This window comes from Mobula birostris, chromosome 16 (assembly GCF_030028105.1).
Source record: "Mobula birostris isolate sMobBir1 chromosome 16, sMobBir1.hap1, whole genome shotgun sequence".
Lineage (NCBI taxonomy): Eukaryota > Metazoa > Chordata > Chondrichthyes > Myliobatiformes > Myliobatidae > Mobula > Mobula birostris.
In genome coordinates, this window is record NC_092385.1 from 15,758,874 (window position 1) to 15,777,780 (window position 18,907).

An 18,907-nucleotide genomic window follows, 5' to 3' on the forward strand; every position below is an offset into this window, starting at 1 on the left:
TTAATTTTTTCCGGGTAGTGAATCATTCACCAATTTTTAACTTATTGCCAATTACGCCGCTGACATTTAGGGCAGCAATGAAGGTCCTCCATCTCTGGCAGTGGTCAGGGCTTCCTTCATCGTGTCGGTAGCTTCCTCTCAGTTTTCACTACTGTCAGTCATGCAAGTCCTGGGCGGAGTCTCAGGAATACCGCCACACTCAGATATAGAAGGATTCTTCATTGCAGTTTCAATAACGATTTTTTTTGATCAGCCAGGGTCGTTAGCCCTGAGCTGAACCCCTGAACCTGGAGGACTGGTGGACCACTATTAGTCTGGTCTCTATCCTTTGACTTGTTTAGCATGGGGTGACCTTACCAAGAGCCAAAGCATAAAGCCCAGACTCCAACCAACATAGCTCTCGAGGTTATTGAGCACAAAAGCCTCCAAACTCTATGACAAGGTTGTGTTCCTCTTGGAGGATTATACATCAAAGACCTCCTTTAATCATCAAAATCTTCGCAGAATCACGCATTTTAAAAATAGGTGCTTAAGTCCATAAGACCATAAGGTACATGTAGTAGTAAAAGCAAACCATTCAGCCAATTGAGTCTGTTCTGCCACTCAATCATGGCATATTTATTTTTCTCTCTCAGTTCCATCTTCTTGCCTTCTCCCTTTTGCCTTTGACATCTTTTCTAATCAAAAACCTATCAACCTCCACTTTAATGTGGTGAAGAATTCCTCTGGCTAAAGGAATTCCTCATCATCTCAGTTCTACAGAGCCGTCCTTTAATTCTGAGTCTCTACCCTCTGTTCCTAGACTCTCCCACAACTAGAAACAGCATCTATATCCAGGCCTTTCAATGTTCGGTAGGATTCAATGAGATTCTTTCTCTCAGCCTTTTAAACTCCAGAATGTACAGACTGAGGGACATCAAATGCCCTTCATTCATTAACCCTTTCATCCTTGGATCATCCCTGTAAACTTCCTCTGGACCCGCTCCTATACCAGTGCATCCTTCCTTAGATATGGAGCCCAAAACTGTTCACAATAATCCAAATGTAGCCTTTTAAACCCTCAGCATTACATCCTTGGTTTAATATTCTACTCCGCTCAAAGTGAATGCTAAGATTGCATTTGCCTTCCTTACGGCCCACTCCCAAGTTCACCTTTAGGGAAAGCTGCACTAGGTGTCCCAAGTCCCGTTACATCTGCGATTTCTGAATTCTCTCTACCAAAGGCTGTTGACTTCCCTCCATTGTATTCCATCTGCCCATTCTTTTTACCCTTAACTCTACCCACAGGAATTCTACTGATGCTCTGTCATTTCTTGCTAAGGATTTGATTTTTTTTTTTAACCATCCATCATAGTTTGAGGATAAAGGGGAGTCTTTTTAGGACCGAGATTAGGAAAAACTTCTTCACACAGAGAGTGGTGAATCTGTGGAATTCTCTGCCACAGAAAACAGTTGAGGCCAGTTCATTGGCTATATTTAAGAGGCTAAAGGGATCAGGGTGTATGGAGGGAAGGCTGGTACAGGGTTCTGAGTTGGATGATCAGCCATGATCATACTGAATGGCGGTGCAGGCTCGAAGGGCCGAATGGCCTACTCCTGCACCTATTTTCTATGTTTCTATGCTTGCCCCTTCTGCCCACCTACCTTTCCAATAGGATGTGTATCCTTGGAAGTTTAGCTCAGCTCTGATCTTGCTTCAGCCAAGACTGTGTTACCCACAATATCAAATCTGCAAACTTCCAACGCCTCTACCTTGTTTCATATACTGCATGCGTTCATATATAATACCTTCAGTCCTGTGTTCACCACCCCTCTTCTCAAATGCTCTCTGAAGCTAAATTCTTATCTTTTTCTAAACTTTCTATCTTTATTTTTTTATTCGGGGGGCTTCAGTGATGCGTGCACTCTCCTTCCCTTTTAGTTGATCTGTACTTTTCCAATCTATTGAACCCACTCACCTAGTATTTAATTTAAAGCACTACTATTTAGTTATAATCAGTTACTCCCACTCCTAAACACTTACCCTGCTATCTTACCAATTCCTAAAATCTTTCCCTTGTAAGATGCATTCAGCTCCTTTTGGCAAGTGACTATTAAATTGGCTTTACACATTGCACTTCACTGTGTTTAAAAAAATCTTCCACTTGGTTGCATTATGCTTACTTATTTGTAAAGTGTTATTGAATTACAGAACAGAATGAGGCTGAAGTTATATAAAAAAAAATTTTCAAATGCTGGGAATCGGTAACAAAAGCAGAAACTGTTGGGAAAACTCAACAGATCAGGCAGCATCTTTGGAAAGACAAACTGCTTTTAATGACAAATTTTCAACTCAAAATATTAGCTCTGTTTCTCTTTACACTGATGCAGCCTAATCTGTTGAGTACTTCCAGCATTTCAGTTTTAAATTATAGAATAAGCCTTTGTGAGTGTGGGCACGCGGCCAAGTGGTTAAGGCATTGGACTAGCGACCTGAAGGTCGTGAGTTCCAGCCCCAGCCGAGGGAACGTGTTGTGTCCTTGAGCAAGGCACTTAATCACACAGGGCTCTGCGACGACACTGGTGCCAAGCTGTATGGGTCCTAATGCCCTTCCCTTGGATAACATTGGTGTCGTGGAGAAGGGAGACTTGCAACATGGGCAACTGCTGGTCTTCCATACAACCTTGCCCAGGCCTGTGCCCTGGAGAGTGAAGACTTTCCAGGTGCAGATCCCTGGTCTCGCAAGACTAACGGATGCCTTTAAGCCTTTGTGATCCAATTAGCTTGCACCAATTTGATCACTAAACAAGCCTCTCCTTCATAAAGAATCATATGTAAACACTGCTACAGTGACTTTTTCCTGCTCTTGAAAATGATATCCTGCACAAGTGAACAAAGGCTGTGGGTCTGAAATGTGTAACGATTCTCTTAAGTTGCTCATGAAATAACTTGTCCTTGAATCTTTTTAGAGTTGGGGAGTAAGGCAGATTACCTTTGTGGACAACGCAAAGGTTTCCTACTCCAACCCAGTGCGCCAGTCCTTGTACGAGTTTGAAGATTGTCTTGAAGGTGGGAAACCCAAAGCTCTGGCTGCAGTGGAAAAACTGCAAAAGATCTTTCCAGGCGTGGTGAGCATGGCTTTCACATTGTTTTTCAGATTTATATTTCAGAATTATGACTCATTGCTGCTTTCAGGAATATCATTTGCAAGACAGTATTCAGTATTATGATGTTATACAATCTCTTAACACATCCACCTGTCATTGGTTCTAACATGATGGAAGCGTGCTTGGTAGCTTTAAAGGTAAAGATATTATAGGGAAGAATATTTGAGATGGTGGATCCAAAAAAAAAAGAGATTTTATTGCTGTTTGGTAATTCTTTTGACAATTTTTATTTGCTTCAAAAGAAGGTTATTATTGCAGTGTTATGAGACCTGTTGTATCTTACACCATTGTTCATGAGGGTATTTAATGCCTACAGCTTCTTTATGAATCCATTAATTTTATGTCAGTGTTTCAACATGAATAATTGCTATGAAGCTAAAACAATGAGAATTTCATTCTCTTGAGTACCTAATAATAGACCTTTAAAAATAAATCAATCATAACAATTATAACTACTCCCAAACATTGTGCAAGTAATAAAATTTGTTAAAGAATGATTTTTGCATTTTATCTTTAAATTCTTGATGACATTTATGAGGAAGAAGCCATCTGTCTTATTGTAAGCATCAAAATGCCTTTGTATGGTTTTATTCTGCATAAAAAGCTCGTATTGTTTAAACAATGTTCTTATGCTTGATTGAGGATGGTGGGGGATGTGGAGAAACAGATATGCTGGGAAATACTGGCGTGTATTTATTTTATATTTGTATTGGACAGATTGTTGGGTCTGTCTGAGCTCAAAGGTATATAGTGGATTCCAGTTAATCGGGACACATCAGCCCCTCAGGGAAATAGTTCAAAAGGTATTTTTAAAAAAAGAGAAAATGAGTAACAAATTATGTATTTAAGGAAGATATTGGACACCGCAGCACTATAAAACTGTGTATTAATTCTAAATAGTTATCAACAGGGGAGTTCATCCAGAGGCCACTGTCAAGTTCTTTTGGTTGACTGTAAACGAACAAAATCTAGTGTAGATAATGAACTGCTTTCATACAATGCTTTTGATGAAATCTTCATTTTCATTGTAATGTTTAAGATGATCGTCCATTCTTTCGAATTCTTCTTAGTTCCTCACTTCCAGTTGTTTCAGGCATCTCCAAGCCTGAGTGCTTAAAACCCCAGTGAATAAACCAGTTCTGAATTGTCCTGATGCTTATTTCTCACCAACTATCAGTGACAAATATCACTACCTTTTGAACACAAATGCACGCAACTGAAGCTATTTAAGAACTGCTTGCTCTGAGCATGGTACAGTGTCTTGCAGCCTCACAAGCGCACACATCAGACACTAGTTAGAAACTGTTCGGCAACAGTCTCCTAGCCCAGTTAAGCAGCATAGTGTCCCAAATAAACAAAGAGAATCCTGGCAATTTTCTCAATTAGTTTTTGTTCTTTAGGGTTGTCCCAAATAAGCAGCTGCCCTGATTAACTGATGGCCCAATTAACCGCAATCTACGGTATTTGTGATTATTTCTTATGAGTTTCTTCATTTGGTTCTGCATCAAATAAGAATCCTTGACACAGTTTCCTTCTCCATTTCCCTTTGGGTGATGACTGGTTTTGATTTCTTAAATAATTGTTTTGGGTTACTCATTGAATTCTTTAATTAGGTCGCATAGTTAACTTCTGTATTCATGGGAGTACAAATGAAGGAAATGCAATCGTTATTTATAATTTAGTCCGTTTTATCACTGGTACTGTATCTGCTCTATCCCCTTCTAAGTCAGTCTGATCTTCCAGTGTTCAAACAGGCATCTAACCAGAGCTTTGTTAATTTGTGGATGACTCTTGTTCCTTCATTCCAGTTGATTTATGATGAAGACTGAAATTCTATTGGCCTTTTTTTTTTTTATGTTAGATTGTCATGAATTCAGTGTCTATTGCTTGTCTCTAGAGAGAAAGCTCAATGATTTTTCTTAGGGACTCCAGCTCTGGGTTTCTCCTCGGAGGTTTCCTTCCAAAGCCTTCCCCATGAGTGGGTACAGCCGCAAGGCAGCAGAGGTTTGAGATCAGAGTTTCCCTTCTAGATGAGCTGCCAACCACAGCTGGTGAGCCCCATCTGCCCAAAGCGACTGGTTTTAAGACGCCAGTAACCTGCTCTTGCCCCTTCTCCTATCAGTTGAAACAGTTCTGCCGGGCTTACATGTGACGACCAGGAACTGGAATCGATTGTCAGAGGCTATTTGAGACATACACCATTGGCCTTCCTCTTGTTACTCCAGATCCTTCCATTACCGAAACACCGTGCCGGTAACAGGATAACTGGCCACTCTACGCAATACCTATATATGTAGGTGAGTGGTAGGATCTGGGTTAGTTAGGGGAGAATTAAAAACAGGAGTTGTGTAAGTGGTGCTGATGCTCAGTGTGGACAATTGTCACACTGTGTGACAAACAATCAGCCATTTAGCTCCCAGTTTGGAGTCACACACAATATGCCACACTGCGTAAGGAAATGCTAGGTGTACCAGATGGACTTTCTTGGCAATTTGTTCAAATTCTCACTTTACCACTATCGACAGTGGTTTTTAATTGCAGATTTATTTAATTGGCTGAATTTACATTTTCTGGCTGCCATAGCAGAGGTTGAATTTGAATTTGATCATTAATTCAGCTTTCAGAATTACTTTTGTTGTAACATAGCTACAGGTTCTTTAAGCTTGTCATAGCCGGGGGTGACGATGAAGACGAGCTCCCACTGCCTGTTAAATGCTCCCAATGGCGTACCCATCAAACAGCCTTTGACAACCAAGCCCAGCTCCTGGCCTTCACATGTGGCTTAGCTATTAAGCCTGGCGGAGCCGTTTCTACTGACAGGAGAAGAGGCAAAGGCAGGTTACTGGTGCCTTAAAACCAGTCACTTTGGGCAGATGGGGGCTCATTGGCCGTGGTTGGCAGCTTGTCTAGGGGAAATGAGCAAACTTCACATAGACAGCATCCAAGGTCAGGACTGAACCTAGATCTCTGGTGCTGCAGGACACTGGCTGTTCTGGCTATTCCGCTCTACTGGTATTAACTGTAATTTTAAGTAACTTACATCAATTTGATGTAATTAGTAATGGGCTACATATTCAAACCTTGAATATGTAGCCTATTAATTTCCACATGGTTTGAAATTAAGTATATGTAAATGGAGTAATGCATCTTCCTAACTTTCTTTTTGGCTCTTTCATAACTTCTTGCTTCTCACAATTTTAAAAAAATATTCTGAACAGACTTTGGTTGAAAGTGAATGATCTTTTACCTGGACTATACTCTGCCACAAATTTGCCTCTGCAGTTTATCTACCAGTGCTCCTTTGTGAAGCTGGGTTGTCGAGTTCTTTTTAGTCATTTTGAAGAAAGGTTTTCTTCAAAAGGAATGCTCTCTTGGTCGTCCACTTTATTGTTCAGATTTCACTGGTGGGTTTATTTTGGCTGCTAAAGTTGTGCAGCGGAGATTTCTTCAAAAAGAAGACCTGCAAGGATTTAGCACTTATTGTAATTCCACTGTCGAATGTAATGAAGCAAGTTCACCATTGGAGAAGGGCTTTATCCAGTTTGCATACATCAGTATTATATACTTACATGATATAAATTGATGGTTAAGTACTTGTGAGCATGTCAGAGGTGACCACCTTTCCACCCCCCGCCCAATCTCCCAATGTTGTTCTTTTTCTTTTTTTTAATGTCAGTTCACCTGAAGAATGAGATTTAACTTTTGATTTGAAAGGTAGCACCTCCCTCTTTATTACACAGGGGCATCTACACTTGCTTGATTCTTTAGTGGAAATTTGAACCCATTATCTTTCGTTTGAGCTCAGCCACGTCTGACGTTGGATATACGGATTTCTTTTAAAGCAAAGTTGATTGAATTCAGAAGACTGATTGGAAACAGAAAGGAAATAAGTAGATAAGTTTAGATCAGAGATTCCCAATAATTTTTTACCATTAACCAAGGGATCTGCAGACCTCCAGGCTGGGAACCCCTGGTTTTGATAGTTCAGCAGGGGAGAGGCCATTGAAGTATTTTCAGCATGTTGAACCATTGTCTCTCGACATGCTTCAGCAGTGATTTTCTCAGGTATATACGGGCTGCCAACCCTAGTGTTTTAGATGAAAGTGCAAAGAGGACCTGCTTAGTTTTAATGAAAAATCTCAAGGAGATTTTGAAATAATATTCTTTTAATGATTGGAATGTCTTTGGTAACTAATGAGTTTGTGTTATTCTGTAAGTTGGAGTCTCCATAGTTATCAATTAAATTGTTGCACTTCAGTTGATCATTTGCCCTGTTGTAATTGTTGATGTCAATCCAAAAACACCAACAATTCCTTTTCTCCCACAGATGCCACTCAACCTGCTGTGTTCTTCCAGCTTTTTTTTTGTACAGCTCAGTTTTTCATTTGAGATTATCGATCAGGTTGATAGTCTGTTATAGGATCTCAACAAGGTTCCTATCCATGGAGCTGTCCGTAAGCCAAATGGTGTGCAGGCTGGAAAAGCAGCCACTAAAGACCTGCCAAGGGCAACATGCAGTTAAACCCATGTGTCTAATTTGACCATTCAAGTATTGCAATGAACCGAGCTCCCACACAACAGAAGATGCCTGCAGCCTCACAGCAATTGGCAAATCCGTCCAACCGGTCAGTCATCCAAGTCCTCGCTCATATACAGGCTGTATGCGAGTCAGCTGTTTGTAACTTGAGGAGAACCTGTAATTCACAGTGATTCATCATTCAGATTTGTTTGGAAATTTGCTTTCAAAAATATGCCTTTCAAAACCTATGAAGCCTTTTTTGGAGATGGATTTGGTTGGTGGTGTTATGGACAAAACAAAACAGTACATGAGAGGCAGTTAAATGTTTCGCTTTCGCTGGTTGAAATATCCCCAAGAAGGAAAGTGTGTTGCTGTCTGCTCACCACTGACTACATGAGAAGCTCAATCCTTAGCTGGAACTGGTACAAATGGAGTAAATAGATGAAATGCTAATAGATGATGAACATTTCCAAGAAAGCTTAATACATCAACTCAGAAGTTCAATAATCCAGTCTACAATTTCTGGATTTCCCAGTTGGAGGACATCATCTCCACTTGGCATGTTGTAGTAAAAATTTATTTCTTCCTGCTGGAAGCAATGAATTTCAACATTGGGTGGGCTAGTGGGCTTGATTGTGTAATTTTTTAAAAAATGTTACTATTGGAACTCGATACACAGGAGGATTATTGGTTCAGTAAATAATGTTACAGAGTTTTAGATTATTGTAAGCTGGTCAACATTCAAAGTTCAAAGTAAATTTATTATCGAAGTACATATATATCGACATATGCTGCCCTGAGATTCGTTTTCTTGCAGGCATTCACAAAGAAACACAATTGAATTAATGAAACACTGCACACAACAAAGATAGACAAACAACCAATGTGCAAAGGACAATAAATTGGACAAGTACAAAAAAAGGGAGGAAAATAATAATAAATATTGAGAACATGAGTTGTAGAGTCTATGAAAGCGAGCCCATAGGATAGGTTGTGGAATCAGTTCAGTGTTGGGGTGAATGAAGTTATCCACTCTGGTTCGAGAGTCTGATGGTTGAGGGGTAATAACTGTTCCTGAACCTGGCGATGTGCATCTCCTTCCTGATGGCAACAGTAAGAAGAGAGCATGACCTGGATGGTGTGTGTCCTTGATGATGGATGCTGCTGTCCTGCGACAGGACTCCTTGTAAATGTGCTCAGTGGAGGTCTGAACTTGTGATGGACTTGGCTCTATCCACTACCTTTTTTGAGCTTTTCCATTCAAGGGCATTGGTGTCTTCCTACCAAGCCGTGATGCAACCAGTAGGTATACTCTCCACCATGCAGCTATAGACGTCTGTCAAAATTTTAAATGACGTGACAAATATTTGCAAACTTCTAAGAAAGTAAAGGTACTGTCGTTCCTACTTTGTAATGGTACTTATGTGCTGGACCTAGGACGGATAATCTGAAATGATAACGCCTAGGAATTTAAAATTGCTGACCCCCTCCACCTTTGATTCCCCTAATGAGGACAGTGTCATGGACCTCCGGTTTCCTTCTCCTGCGGTCAATAATTGACTCTTTGGTTTTGCTGACATTGAATGTGAGGATGTTGTGGCACCACTCAGCCAGATTTTCAATCACCCTCCTATATACTGATTCATCACCACCTTTGATTTGGCCAACAACAGTGGATGTTGTCAGCAAAATTAAATGTGGCATTGGATCTGTACTTAGCATCACAGTCATCAGTATAAAGTGAGTAGAGCAGGGGACAAAGCACACAGCTTTGTGGTACACCTGTGCTGACGGAGATTGTGGAGGAGATGTTGTTGCTAATCTGAATTGACTAGGTAGGGTCTGCAAATGAGGAAATCCAGGATCCAGTTGCACAAGGAGTTATTGAGGCTAAGGTCTTGGAGCTTGGATCATCGCTTTTCACAGCATTTTAAATTAGGAAGCTACTTTGTCTTTGCTGCTATCGTGATTCTTTTTAAAGAGCTATGCAATTGGTTCTTTTCCCTTCTGTATTCTCAAATCGCCACATTTTTTTTCAAATGCATGTCAATTTGCTTTTGAAGGGAACTTAGCATGTAAACACTACAAAATTGGGCAAATTACCGGACTAGTTTGATGCAGTGAGATTTTCAGCAAAGAAAGCTGCCTCCCACTTCAAGCCTTACAGTTGTGAACACAGAAAAAGAGCTGATTTCTTTTTTGCTGGTGATTTGCTAGCTCACAATCTATATCAGTTGAGTTTTATCTCTTCAAGTTTTGTTCAGGCTCTTGAACAAAAGGGGATGAATACACTTATTTAAGGACATCTATCTTGTTATTCCATGCTCATTATTTATATCTGCATTGGCACAGTTTGATGTCCATTGATCCTGCTTACAGTTACTGTTCTATAGATTTGTATTTTACAGATAAAAAATCTCGGAGTTGTATATGGTGAAATATATGTACTCTGATAGTAAATTTTACTTTGTACTTTGAGTTTCTGAATGTACCGCTGCATTCTTTCAGAGAGTGAGTTTTTAAAAAGATCTTCAGCATCCTTCCAATTTTTTGAGCAGTCTCTTCTGCTAAGGGAAATAAATTCTTCCTGTTCACCTCATCATGGGCCCTCATAATTTTATGAGTACATCTCCCCTCACAACCTCTGTTGTAAAGTAAACAACACTAGCTTAAGTAATCACCTCTCATCAATGGAATTGTCCAACTAAGTTCACATCTTTCCTTTCATTCCATTTAACTGCAGCTTTTCAATACATCTTTCTTTTCACTTTTTTTCTGGTGCACTTGCTTAGGTTCCTCTTAGATTTGTCCTACCTCCTTATCTTAACCGCTTCCTTCGGTGGCACTTTCCATGCTCTGACCTCACTGAGAAAAGAAAACTCTCTTTATTTTCCTTTTCGATTAATCAAGGTTTCTATTTTATGTCATGATTGTAGTCACCAGAATTAAGCTGACAATAATTGAGTGTAGTTTGTAGCAACAAGTTAGCAAATCAAATGAAAAGCTGCTGTTTTTGAGCTGTTTGCTGTGTGCCAAGCTGTTGCCGTGCTTAGTTTCTGCCTACAGGGGGAGATGGTGAGTAATGACAAATCTTCGCGGCAATCACAATAACCAGTGTTTGGAATACTGCATTGGCTGTTGTTGCAGGATTTGTTGTGATTCCCAGTCATCGTAGCATGTGTGTGAGATTCTAATTAGACTAAGAATGGCGTCCCTACATTGCAATGTAAATGTGCCAGAATAAAATTGCTTATTGTCTGATACATTCATTTCTCCCGGAAGAAAGATAGATAGATAGATACTTTATTGATCCGGAAATTGAAATGTCACAGTAGCATTACAAGTGCACAGATATAAATATTAGAAGAGAAGAAAGTATAAAAAATAAGTTACCACAAACAGTTCTAACAGGAGGGGGTCATCACATCCCTGGCTATAGGTTGACTCATTATAGAACCTAATGGTCGAGGGTAAGAATGATCTCATATAGTGCTCTTTGGAGCAATGAAGTAGTCCGAGTCTATTTCTAAAAGTGCTCCTCTGTTCAGCCAAGGTGGCATGCAGAGGGTGAGAAACATTGTACAGAATTGCCAGGATTTTCCACAGGGTCCTTTGTTCTACCACAGCCTCCAGTGTGTCCAGTTTGACTCCTATAACAGAGTCAGCCTTTCATCACCCATGTTGATGCCATTACTCCAGCACAACTTTGCATTGAAGATTGTACTGGCGGCAACAGGAGAGACCTACATACTCCAGAGGACCTCAGTCTCCTCAGGAAGTAGAGGCGACTCTGGCCCTTCTTGTTCACGGCCTCTGTGTTGGTGCCGCACTCAGGTCTGTCATCCAGGTGCACACCCAGGTACTTGTAGCTCCTCACCACATCCATGCCCTCACCTTCAGTAGTAACAGGGTGAAAGAGGGAACTTTGTGGAAGTGTGCTCAGAGATATTCAGAGCTTTGCTTCAACTCATTTGTTGTCATCACCATTGTAGCAGCTGTTGAACATTTACAAAAGATTCTGTGCAATACTTTATACCTTATTGTCGCCAAACAATTGATACTAGAACGTACAATCATCACAGCGATATTCGATTCTGTGCTTCCCACTCCCTGGATTACAAATCGATAGTAAATATTAAAAATTTAAATTATAAATCATAAATAGAAAAATTGAGAGTAAGGTAGTGCAAAAAAACCGAGAGGCAGGTCCGGATATTTGGAGGGTACGGCCCAGATCTGGGTCAGGATCCGTTCAGCAGTCTTATCACAGTTGGAAAGAAGCTGTTCCCAAATCTGGCCGTACGAGTCTTCAAGCTCCTGAGCCTTCTCCCGGAGGGAAGAGGAATGAAAAGTGTGTTGGCTGGGTGGGTCGTGTCCTTGATTATCCTGGCAGCACTGCTGCAACAGCGTGTGGTGTAAAGTGAGTCCAAGGACAGAAGATTGGTTTGTGTGATGTGCTGCGCCGTGTTCACGATCTTCTAATGCACTGGGCCACATTTATAAGGCAATGTATCCATGCATCACCATGCGTAAAAGTGTAAGATTAGCTGCTGATGTTGACTTGGAAGTTCTCACTTTAGCGTAACGTAGGAGTTGGACCTCTGAACAAACCAGCAAGGGGGAATGAAGACATCATTACAAAAGGGAGCACCTCTCTCCCCTTTCTCAAGCTCTCTGTCTCCATCTCTGGAGACAAATTGTCGACTGACATCTTTTATAAACCTACTTACTCCCACGGCTCTCTTAATTATTACCTCTTTCCACCCTATCCCTATCTAAAAATGCTATTTCCTTTTCTCAGTTCCTTTGCCTCCACCACATCTGTTTCCAAGATGAGACTTTTCGTTCCAGGACATCAGAGATGCCCTCCTTCTTCAAAAAATACGGTTTCCCTTCCTTCACCATTGATGCTGTCCTCATCCACATCTCTATTTGCCGGACATCCGCCCTCACCTCATCTCCCACAACCTTAACAATGATAGAGCTCTTTGTCCTTACCCACCAGCCCATGAGCCTCTGCATACAACATGTCATTCTCTGCAACTTCCGCCATCTCCAAAGGGATCCTACCATCAAACATATCTTTACCACCCCCCTCTCCCCCCTCACGAGCTTTCTGCAAGGATCGCTCTCTCTGTGAATCCCTTGCCCATTCATCCCTACAGACGGGAGAAGTAATGTTACAGCTACATAGGACCCTGGTCAGACCCCACTTGGAGTACTGTGCTCAGTTCTGGTCGCCTCACTGCAGGAGGGATGTGGAAACCACAGAAAGGGTGCAGAGGAGATTTACAAGGACGTTGCCTGGATCGGGGAGCATGCCTTATGAGAATAGGTTGAGTGAACTCGGCCTTTTCTCCTTGGAGCGATGGAGGATGAGAGGTGACCTGATAGAGGTGTATAAGATGATGAGAGGCATTGATCATGTGGATAGTCAGAGGCTTTTTCCTAGGGCTGAAATGGCTAACACGAGAGGGCACAGTTTTAAGGTGCTTGGAAGTAGATACAGAGGAGATGCCAGGTGTAAGTTTTTTACACAGAGAGTGGTGAGTGCATGGAATGGGCTGCCGGCAACGGTGGTGGAGGCAGATACAATAGGGTCTTTTAAGAGACTCTTGGATAGGCACATGAAGCTTAGAAAAATAGAGGGCTATGGGTAACCCTCGATAATTTCTAAAGTAAGTACGTGTTCGGCACAGCATTGTGGGCCAAAGGGCCTGTATTGTGCTGTAGGTTTTCTATCTTTCTATGAGCTGCCAACAATGGCTGACAAGCCCCACCTGCTTGAAGTGACTGGTTTTAAGGCGCCAGTAGCCCACGTTTGCTCCTTCTCCTGTCAGTAGAAACAGTTGCACCAGACTTGGTAGCAAATCCATCAGTAAGCTTCATCCAAACTTAATGAATGCTAGCATAAAATGTGCTCTTCAAAGTCGGAGGATGGAAAGTTTAAAAAATTATTTTCCATTTCCACACAATGAGTGCTTTGTTTATTGACCTAGGAAAAGAAGTTTGTGTTGAATATTCTTAAGTGACGTCAGCACAAATTATCTGGTTTACCAGATTTCTCGTGGGTCAAAGTACTTATCAAAGTGCACAGTTATACTAATGTGATTTGACCATGTTACCTAATTTTTCTGGGTTTGAATTTATCCTACAAAAATAAATCAGAAAACTGGTTGAGTTATCCTGGCGAGGATTAATGTGTAATGCTCCAATAAATTTGTTTTTCTCCCCTTCCTGCTGTATAGCATTTAACACTTCTGAATTATCACAGTGTCGATTCAATCGAAGAAGCAGTTGGATTTTAATTCAGCCTACACATAATGGTGATTCAGTGGTTCCTTAATGTGACAGCTATAGCCCAGTCCCCAGTAGTGTGAATATTTTGTGCTTCAGATGATAAAATGCAGAAATACCAAGCTGAAGTAAGACACAAAAATGGTGGAATTGCACTTGAGGTAGCAGAGTATCTAAGAGGGGGAGTGGAGAAGTATCATTTGGGGCATTTTTGTAAAGGGTCTCTTTGCTCCAGTTGCTGACTGGTCTCTGCAATTCTGATCTCTGCATGGTTATTTTCCATGGGGAGGAAATTACAAACCAGCCAGCTTAACGTCTGCCATTTGGAAAATGTTAGTTATTTTTATAGATGCAATAGCAGGGCAGTTACAAAAGAATCAAGATAATTGGGCAATAGCAGTATTTTTTTGAAAGGGATACAGTTCAAAGCAAATTTTGTTATCAAAGTACATATGTGTCACTGTGTACAACCCTGAGGTTCACTTTCCTGCAAGAATACGCAGCAAATCTTCAGAATAGTAACTATAACAGGATCAATGAAAGATCAACCAGAGTGCAGAAGACAACAAAGTGTGCAAATGCAAATATAAGTAAATAGCAATAAATAATGAGAAGATGAGATAATGAGGTAAGGTGTCCTTGAAAGTGAGATCATTGGTTGTGGGAACATTTCAATGATGGGGGCAAGTGAAGTTGAGTGTAGTTATCCCCTTTTATTCAAGAACCTGTTCTTCGACTTAGTGTGCAAGACCTAAGGTTCCTGTACCTTCTACCTGATGGCAGCAGCGGGAAGAGAGCATGACCTGGGTGGTGGGGATCTCTGATGGTGATCGTGTTTAACCAATTTGAAGAAACAACCCGTGGAACCAGTGAATGTACTGAGGGCTTTTGATTAGGTATCACATCCAAGTTTTATTGAAGGGAATGAAAACTTAGGGTGTGGGAGTTTGCGTTCTAGCACATGTAGAAGGAAAGGAAAGGTACGTCGCATCCGGGGTTTCTCCGGTTAGCGGACGATTTCCTTCCATGCCTCTCTGACGTAGTGGGGAACTGCGTACGAGGCAAGTTACATCAGTGGTTTGCCATTGCCTTCTGCCGGGTTTTCCAAAGAGATCACCAGCTCGTAACCCAGCAGGGATGGAATGCGTGCAAGGGAGCCGGCTGGAGCTGGATTCGAACTCGGGACCTTTCGTCCCGAAGCCGACGCTGATGCCACTACGCCACCAGCCGGGCCGTACACGTAGAAGAGGCTACCATAATGTTTCCAGAGAAAATGGTAAAGAAATGATCTGTGCCAAACCATTTTGGTGGGAACTCAAATCTAATTGTGCTTCCATAACATAATTTTATCTATTTCAGTAATTGAACTGATGACACAATGAGATGCTGTCAATAAGCTGAGCTGAGTTGCTTTGTCACTTCCCTGCAATTGTGCCACAACATGTTAGTGGTTAAGTATTTTATAATGAAGAACAGTATGCCAGTCATAGTCATAGAATCGTAGAAAGGTACAGCACAGAAACAGGCTCTTCAGCCCATCTAGTCCATGCCGAACCATTTAAACTACCTGCTCCCATTAGCCTGCACCAGGACCATAGCCCTCCATACCCCCTACCATCCATGTACCTATCCAACCGTTGAAATTGAGCTCGTGTGCACCACTTGTGCTGGCAGCTCGTTCCACACTCTCACGTCCCTCTGAGTGAAGAAATTTCCCCTCATGTTCCCCTTAAACCTTTCACCTTTCATTCTTAACCAATGACCTCCAGTTGTAGTCCCACCCAACCTCAGTGGAAAAAGCTTGCTTGTATTTACCCTCTCTATACCCGTCATAATTTTGTTTGCAGTCGAGTGAACCAAACACTCAGTTGGCCCGTCTACGGTCTTGAATCTGAATGAGTTGAAATATCTGCACCCATTAGGATAAGGAGTGAATATTACCAGCAGCAGCTTTAGGTGACATTGACAGTATTCAGGAATGTAGTTACTTCTTTTACAGTTCTCACCCTCTGCTCATCTCCGGCACTCACAAGAGTATTTTGTTTCTCTCAGTTTAAGCTTACGCTCCATACTGGTCCTGTTCTTATTCGAATTATTTTAAATTAAGCAGTAAAATGGAGCATGCTTGAACTAGAAGCCAGGGAATACTCCATCAATTGCCCATTTGGTTGGTTTCTGAGATAAAGAGGATACCAAAAGTTTTTTTTTTTCAGATACATAAAGAGTAAAACAGAAATGAGAATGGATATCAGATCGCTGGAAAATGACGCTGGGGAGGTTGTAATGGCAGACAAAGAAATGCCAGACGAAATTAGTAAGTATTTTGTGTCAGTCTTCGCTGCGGAAGAGATCAGCAGTCTGCTTGAAATTTGAGAGCGTCACTGGGCAGAAGTGAATGTAGTTGCTGTTACTAAGGGGAAGATGCTTGAGAAGCTGAAAGGTCTGAAGGTACAGTAGATAAGTCACCTGGGCCAGATTGAATGCATCCCAGAGGTAGTTGAAGAGATTGTGGGGGCATTAGTAATGATGTTTCAAGAATCTCTGGATTCGGGAATCGTTCAGTGAACTGGAAAATTGTACATGTCATGCCACTCCTTAAGAAGAGAGGGGAGCAGAAGACAAGAAATAAGTTCAGGATGAATATCTTTGTCTCCATGAAGCCCGACTTCAGTTGTTGGGAAGATGTTGGAGTCTGTTATTAAGGATGTGGTTTTGAGGTACATGGAGGCACATGATAAAGTAGGCCCAAGTCAGCGTGATTTTCTAATGGGGAATTTTGCGTGACAAATCTGTTGGAATTCTTTGAAGAAATAACAGGCAGAATAGACAATGGGGAGTCAGTGGACAAGAGACCACAGATTACTGTACTGTAGAGCACCAAGCATACTATTGGGGAAATGCAGCAGATCATGCACAATCTGTGGAGGCAAAGGGTGGTTGCCATTTCTGATCAAGATGATGCATACGGATAAGTGTTTGTCTGGTTCCGCAAGTGGTACGGTCGTGTAGCAGTTACCGAAATCCTTTCATAGCACCAGTGACCCAGGTTCAGTTCCTGCTGCTATCTGTAAAGAGTTGGTATGTTCTCCCTGTGACCAAATTTCTTGGTGTTCACCAAGCGGAGAATCTCACTTGGTCCCTCAACATCCTCACCACATTCTACAGAGGTTGTATTGAGAGCATCCTGAGCAGCTGCATCACTGCCTGGTTCGGAAATTGCAGCATCTCGGATCACAAGACCCTGCAGCAGATAGTGAGGTCAGCTGAGAAGATCATCGGGGTCTCTCTTCCCGCCATTAGAGACATTTACACCACACACTGCATCCGTAAGGCAAACAGCATTATGAAGGACCCCACCCACCCCTCGTACAAACTCTTCTCCCTCCTGCCATCTGGCAAAAGGCACCGAAGTATTCGGGCTCTCACGACCAGACTACGTAACAGTTTCTTCCCCCAAGTCATCAGACTCCTCAATACCCAGAACCTGGACTGACACCAACCTACTGCCCTCTACTGTGCATAAATTGTCCTGTGATTTGGCTGGGGTTAAATAGGTGGGTTGTTGGGCAGTGTGGCTCATTGGGCTGGAAAGGCCTGGTCCATGCTATTTCTCTAAATAAGTAAATAAAAATTTCAAAACAAGGAACAATTCAAATAGACAAGTCAGTCACTTCTTATTCCCCTTCACTGAAATCTTAAGGACACTGTCAAAAAGGAATTAACTGAGATGTTGATGGGGTGAAAAGGAAAGAAATATAGCAACATGTTCTTGCCTGTCTCATTCTTGGGTAAAAGTTGCTTTTAGGATTTCACTTTAGAATTGTAATCAGCAAAAAATCCAAGAGTTGAAAGTTCACATCAGCAGCAGGTGTTCAGTGAAACTAGAGATGTTATATGATGAATCCCTTTGCATTTGATTATTTACATTATAGTCTATGGTTAATGGCATCATTGGCAGCCAACCATTGTGGCCTTTTTGATTCTGCTCAATTTCAGAGCCCCATCAACCTTCCTTAATTAATTACACCTGGACCCTCAAAAAATTTAGTTGCATAACTGAAATGGAAAGTTTTGAATCCCTCTGATGAGAAGAGTTAACTTATGCATCCTTCCAAAATAAAAGTACTTCTGTTTCTAACAGAGCAAAGCTGTTGAGAGTTCAGGGTAAAAGAGCTTGACTTCTTCGGGCTTCTTCAGACGAGACAATCTACATGTTTTCCTCCTTATCTCTTCTATTAGTCACATCCTCAAAAATAAAAAAAAATAGATTAATAAACTTGATTTTCTTTTCATAAGTTCAAGGTTGGGATTGCTTTATCCCAGGGGTTCCCAGCATGGGGTTTACAGACTCCTTACTTAAAGGCATTGACCATGGCATAAAAAAAAGTTTGGGAATCCTTGCTCTAAACCTTTGTTACCTTCATTGAAATCTGGCACTCAACACGTTGAGGGTATAGCCCTTTCGCAAACTTCGTACAAATTCCTTTGCAGTGTACTTTACAAAACATCTATCGTTTCACTGAGCCTGTCCTTTTAACTGTGTTCTTACCATGTGGGCACGTGGCCAAGTGGTTAAGGCTTTGGACTAGCGACCTGAAGGTCGTGAGTTCGAGCCCCAGCCGAGGGAACGTGTTGTGTCCTTGAGCAAGGCACTGAATCACACATTGCTCTGCGACGACACTGGTGCCAAGCTGTATGGGTCCTAATGCCCTTCCCTTGGACAACATTGGTGTCGTGGAGAGGGGAGACTTGCAGCATGGGCAACTGCTGGTCTTCCATACAACCCTGCCCAGGCCTGCGCCCTGGAGAGTGAAGACTTTCCAGGCGCAGATCCATGGTCTCGCAAGACTAATGGATGTCTTTTTTACCGTGTGTTGAAGTTCTCAGTTAATCCTTCTACAGTAGGACTGTTTCCTAAAAGAAAGGGCACCTCAGTTGTATTAG

General features: G+C 41.7%; 1 protein-coding gene across 2 annotated transcripts in view; it reads left to right on the top strand.

Annotated features, from left to right (window-relative positions):
* Positions 1 to 18,907, top strand: part of atg7 (ATG7 autophagy related 7 homolog (S. cerevisiae)) — a 180,458-nt gene that overhangs the window by 25,051 nt on the left and 136,500 nt on the right. For both annotated transcript variants that reach the window (XM_072280327.1, XM_072280328.1), the window contains one exon: positions 2,950 to 3,108. In XM_072280327.1, coding sequence (XP_072136428.1) covers positions 2,950 to 3,108 — 159 coding nt within the window. The remainder of the gene's footprint in view (positions 1 to 2,949; positions 3,109 to 18,907) is intronic.